The sequence below is a fragment of the Telopea speciosissima genome, chromosome 11 (assembly GCF_018873765.1).
Source record: "Telopea speciosissima isolate NSW1024214 ecotype Mountain lineage chromosome 11, Tspe_v1, whole genome shotgun sequence".
Taxonomy (NCBI): Eukaryota; Viridiplantae; Streptophyta; class Magnoliopsida; order Proteales; family Proteaceae; genus Telopea; species Telopea speciosissima.
The window spans coordinates 4,171,562-4,177,561 of NC_057926.1; the positions used below are offsets into that span (position 1 = coordinate 4,171,562).

At 37.3% G+C, this 6,000-nt stretch overlaps 2 protein-coding genes across 5 annotated transcripts in view; one reads left to right on the forward strand and one right to left on the reverse strand.

Moving 5' to 3' along the window:
• LOC122646094 overlaps nt 1–1,084 on the forward strand; it is a 28,469-nt gene extending 27,385 nt beyond the window's left edge. For 3 of the 4 annotated variants that reach the window (XM_043839570.1, XM_043839572.1, XM_043839573.1), the window contains exon 7: nt 390–1,075. In XM_043839570.1, the coding sequence (XP_043695505.1) occupies nt 390–803 (414 nt within the window). In that variant the 3' untranslated portion in view covers nt 804–1,075. Of the gene's footprint in view, nt 1–389 lie in introns of all 4 variants that reach the window. The other variant, XM_043839574.1, reaches the window with a different exon arrangement.
• Nucleotides 1,085–1,962: 878 nt separating this feature from the next.
• On the reverse strand, nt 1,963–4,890 carry LOC122646095 (probable cinnamyl alcohol dehydrogenase 1). The gene is made up of 6 exons (XM_043839575.1): nt 4,763–4,890; nt 4,063–4,176; nt 3,735–3,965; nt 2,613–2,898; nt 2,299–2,449; nt 1,963–2,170 (listed from the first exon to the last, which is right to left on the reverse strand). Exons 1-6 carry the CDS (start codon nt 4,849–4,851, stop codon nt 1,974–1,976), a joined length of 1,068 nt encoding a protein of 355 aa, XP_043695510.1. The 5' UTR covers nt 4,852–4,890; the 3' UTR covers nt 1,963–1,973.
• Between the last annotated feature and the right edge of the window lie 1,110 nt (nt 4,891–6,000).

The window sequence follows — 6,000 nt, forward strand, 5'->3', positions numbered from 1 at the left end:
GAATATCCGAGAAGATGGATGCTCTGTTTCTGCCCTGTTTTAATTTTTTTTTTCTTCTTATTCTTCCATCTGCCCCTGTACTTTGTAGATATGACACATATGTACCTGGCTGTTAGTAAAAGGACAATTATGTCCCTTACATTTGTTGAGTAGGTTTATTCATGCTACAATTCCAATGTTTCTTTTTGATGATTAGTTAGAGCCTTCATTTAGTAGAATAAGTGGATAATGGCCTTTCTGTAGTGTCCTGGGCCTGGACAGAACACCCACTAGAATTCTAAATTTTCTAGGTTTGATCCATTCACCCCTATATAACATTGCGCTTCACTGGCTACTGCTGTTTTCCTACTGCAAATACAAAAGAAAACATAAATGTAGGCTCTGTGCAGGCAATTCCTTCTGCATCTAGATTTTCTACAGATCGAATTGGTGGGCGAGTTAGAGGTCCTTCCCCATTAATCTACCAATGGATGGAATTTTGTTTGCAAGTTGCAAGAGCATTACCTTTCAAACAGGAAGTAGTCCCAGGTGCATCTCCCATTGCCCCTGAAGAACCTTCATGTGAAGCATCTCAAGAGTTAACTAGGGGACCAAAGCTTGATACAAATCTCATTGCTGGGGTACCTCCACCCGAAATATTATCCAGGTGTGAGTTTCTGGAGCCATTGACAGAAGCTACATTATCAGATTACCAGTGGCTGATTGCAAGCATGAAGAAACCTGTTCGTGGTGTCAAAGACACTCTGCAACATTATACCTCATCAATGGCTAATTCCTTTACGAGGAAGCCAGAAGAAAGATAATCTAAGCAGATGCGCTTCTGAAGCTTAGTCTGGCTTTAGCCTGCCACAAAGTTTGTAGAGAATCTTCAAGTTTGGTGCAAACCATAATCTTTTAATGGGTTCCATCACAGGCCATTATTAGAAGCAGAAGAATGAGACTTTGACAGTTTGATCACATTTCACTTGTGTAAATGATCGTATTTGTTGTAGTAATGGAATCTCTTGGTTGTAAAATTATATTATCAACAAATATGGGTGGTAATTGTTTCTTCCAACTCTCTCTCTCTCTTGCGCTCGTGTAAATGATCATATTGCTGTAATTTTGTTTTGAACAAACCAAACAGATTATTACTTTGAAAGAGGCCTCCTCAACAATCAATGAGATACAGAGGAGTCGCCCTTTCATATCATATCCAAGAACAGCAAATGATCGAGAGTTCCTCTATTTATTCCCTTTCTTTCTTGTTGCTGGATATCTCATGCGTATACATCTTCTTTTTGTTTCACGAGCCTCTATTGAGTTACAAGCAGAACTCGATGCCACTGTTGTGCTAACACCCTGCCCTTCCCCCCTTAAGAGTTTTGGGTTTCTACTGGTGTGGCGCTACTGGATGCTTCTGATCAATAGGAAGAAAAAAATATGTTGATTGTAAAATGTTAAGATCAACATAAGATTTTTAGAACCATGAAACTTATTGAAACCTCGTGTATGTGCTCCCAAGGGGATGAGAAGAGTCGAACTTAGGACCTCTGCTTTCTCAGGGATATTCCTTGCCAACTGAGCTGTCCCTTGGGGTTTTTGCCTGCCAGATTTACATACATTACTTCTTTTGATCAATCACATACCATTCATTAGGTATATCTAGAAATTGCTTAATGTGTAGACCCTGTTACACCTTCACATAAGAGTTTTAGTTAATACCATTTATCAGGTAGGTATATCTAGAAGTAGCTTAAAGTATAGAAGCTGTTACACTTTATTGCTTTCTATGAACCATGTAAAATTCTTATTACAAAATACAAACTGTTACAGTGTAGATATGGGATCCATCCCATCACTGTTAAAAGAACCATCTCTCTCTCCCAAAATTCTTATTAACAAGCTGGATAAGGTCATCATGATGTTAGATGCATGGCTTGCTCCTTCAATAAAAAGCTGTAAGTGATTAGCTACAATTTCTAATTGCGATATTACTTCAAGGAGTTCTCGATATCAATCACAAAACGGTATTTCACATCACTGTTTATCATCCTCTCAAGTGCTTCATTTACGTATTGAACGGGAATGACTTCAATCTCTGGATATATTTTGTTGGCAGCACAGAAATCTATCATTTCTTGTTTCAATTTAGTACCACCTGTGGCACTTCCTGAGATGCTTCTCATACCTGCAAGTTATTCACACATTATGCTTCAGTTCCTTTGATCAACTACCATTCATGCTTTAATGTATTGAATGCCGCATTGCATGACCAATTCCAAGTTTATTTTCAGAGGATAGGAGGAGTGAAGGTACCTAGAATAAGGTTTATAGGATGAAACTTGATCTCACTTGGGACACCCACCACTGCCATAGCACCACCAGTCTTCAAGAGTGACAAGTACATATCAAATGAATGATCCCCGGATGCAGTGTCAATAATGAAGTCCAGGGATTTTTCTAAGGTCTGTAAAGGAAAGAGAGACAGGCACAGAATACTGGCTTAAAAGACTAGTTGAGTACTACCTCAGCAAACACACACTTAAACTAGAGGAATTTGCATTGCTAGTGTTTCATAAAATTCTATCAAGCATGAGAAAAATCCCAGATGATGCAATTTATGTCTTTACCTTCATCTGGTCCTTATCTGATGAGATCACAAATTTGTCTGCTCCAAGGAGATTTAAAGCATCTTCCTTCTTGGATATACTTGTGCTTAAAACTGTGACATTTAGCCCAAATGCCTTTCCGAACTTCACAGCCATATGTCCAAGGCCACCGAGCCCAATCACACCAAGAGACTTACCAGGTTGGTTCATCTTATGGCGCATCATGGGAGTGTAAACCGTAATTCCAGCACATAACAATGGCGCTGCTGAAGCTAAAGGGTAGTTATCAGGTATCTTATGACAGTACCTGTAGATTAAGCAACAACACAATTTATTCCTTTGGCAGTAGGGTATTAGTTCAACAATATTGGATAAGGTAAATCATTGATACTACAAAGTAGAAAACAGGTTAAGGCAGAAGAATATGCATTCAAAAATTGGATGTTGCTTTTCTTTGTTCCTTATATTTGCATCAACACTGTTGGTTTTGCAAAAATTAGTGCAAATGATGCAGTTTACACTTGAACATGATTTCCTTTTCCACTGTAGTGGTCATGTGATATTAAGGAAATCGATATCTCATATATTGCTCATTAAGTTACTTAAGCACTGGCAAGGATTTAATTTATGGAAATAGACGTTTGAAAAAACTTTCCAATTTGAAGCATCAGAAGATTCAAGGAGGATAAAATATTCTTTTATGTAGAAGGGGTTTTGAAAACCAGAGTCGAGAGATTTGGAACTAATTTCAAGAGATTCTAATGTAATGGTGTGGATACACTTCTATTGTTTTTACAAAAATTTCTTTTTTTTTAAAGGATTAATGTTGGTCTAAGATAGAACTGGTGAACCCTTACTAATTTCTAGTCCTGTTTTGGTTCTTCCTGCTTGGCTAGCAGGGCTATTCATTGTCTGTCTCTGTTTCTGCCTCATCTAGGTTCTAGAATGGGAAAAAGAGATGATTTATGGCTCTAAGGAAAGCACAATTCTGATCATAAAAGCGAGGAGACTTTAAATCAAGACTTCACGAAGATGAAAAGGATTCAGATAACAAAATTCACTTATGATATGATGCAAAACTATTAGAAAACAGTCAAATGGAAAAAAATGGGATTGAGATTGAATCCATGTATGATATCTCACCTTTCAAGAACCACAATATAACTGGAATATCCACCTTTCGTAATTGTACCATCGACATCAACGCTATTAAAAGTGCGGATTGCTCCCTTAGCACAGTGAACTTCTAGAAAATCATTACAATACTCGCAATCTCTGCAAGAGTTCACAAATGTTCCAACTCCAACATGATCACCGACTTTGAAGTTTTGAACATTGGAACCAACCTCCAAGACAATTCCAGCAATCTCATGTCTGTGACAGAAACAATGTGAAATCATGATTTCAAATCAACATGTACTCTGCTCAATAAGTTTTTAACTTGAACAATATTACAATAGACTATGCATACCCAGGCACCACAGGATACATTGAGTCTCCAAATTTATTTCTAGTCCACACGACATCCGCATAACATATTCCACAGTGTGTTATTTTAACAGAAACATCATCAGATCCAACAGCCCTGTATGGGTTTCAAAAGATTTCGTATCGAATTAGAAGGCAATTGATGCAACAGTCCATCATCATTATAATAAGATCAAGCACTCTGAAGGTTATTTAGTACTTAACAAGTACATAGAACAAGCATAGAAGGCCAGTTAGTATTTCCTCTGCTTAGCCCCAATAAATTAATGTAAATTCTTTGGGAAGGGAAAGATTCTTCAAGGTTTCTAACATTAATGCTCCAAACATAAATACGCTTCATATCTATTTTATAATAAAAACCTGAATCAAGATTAAAAAATCTTCAAAGGTTTCAGTAATGTAGGTTTGGACTTTGCACAAAACCCTTGTATCCATCACCCAAGTTCTTCCAGATCTCCAAGAAAAACAAGATAATAACAATGGAAGCAAATTATGAAATTGGGAGGTGCAAATAGTTTTGATTATTCTTGTAAAACATTTGGGTCTCCAAGTTTTGTTTTGTTCTACATTTGAAACTCATTATTCCATTAATGATTCAAAAAACTAAGTTTCAGTTCTTATCACCAGATGATCAGAAGAAATGAATTAAGAAGCAGAGATACTATATTGGGCTTCATTCATACCTGCGATTGAAGGTATAGGGAGATAGAAATCCAGAATCATCCCTTGCTGCCCATGCTAAGCAGTTCTCAGTTGCTCCTTCTGTGCTCATTGTCAACCTCTCTGTTCAAGACTGAAAGGATAGTAACAGAGAGCTGAGTCACTGAAGTAAGGAAAGAGGTGGTATTTATAACGTATCCACATGGCTCTCACAGAGAGAGAGAGAGAGAGAGAGAGAGAGGAAACCACGTGTCAATGGACTGGGTAATGCCTTGTCTATTCTTTTTGATCAAAAGTAATGCCTTGTCTTTAGCTTACAAGGAGTCAAACTGATTCGGTCATGCATGACACATGAATCATTCTACTATTTACCAGCATGACTTGTGATGCGCTCATGCATGACTTGTACATGAATGGAAAAATTACCTTGGTATCCTTTTCTTCTTTTTTTGGGTATCTGCTCTGGTATCCTTGATGATCAATAATAGAAGGGAATGATCAATTACACTTGCCATGTCAAGGGTACATTGATGGGTCCAAGTGGTAAAATCATACTTGGAAAACCAGGTGTTGACTCAGTCAACAGTGTGCTACTCGGCTCTTTCGTCGTCTCAAAGAGACATCTGATACTGAGACCCGATGCTTTAGCTCTAATGGAGGCATAAGATCATTTAGAGGCTCATTTTCTTAGATGATAGTTCATCTGGAGTCAGAATTTGTGCATCATTAAAATGTAGGATAAATTACAGATCACTCCCTGGTTTTCAATCGAAACTCAGATCACACCTTGGTTTTTTAAAAAACTCAAATGTCCCCTTCTACAGTAACGGTGTTAGTTTGCTGTTAGTTATTGGTGTGAAAGGACTATTCTACCCTTGTATTAAAACATTAGAATTAAATTTATAACACTACCCTTCCTTCATCTTCAACATTGGTCAAGGGTAGTTTAGGGATTTAAATTTATTGAACTGACTGACATCATCACTTAACAACATAAAACTAACGTTAGGGACTAATTTGTCATTTTGGGGTCTAAACCAGGGGGTGATTTGAGTTTTTTCAAAAACCAGGGGGTGATCTGTAATTTACTCTATAATGTATATTGGTCGGACATATAGCCCATTTGTATTGTGCATGTAATTATATACATATAAAGTTGCAAGGGTGTATGAATTATTATTGAGTGACATGCTATGTTTAATATGTGGGTAAAGTTGCATGGGTCAATTAAAATGGAAGTGTAGTGGTTATAGTTTTCCCA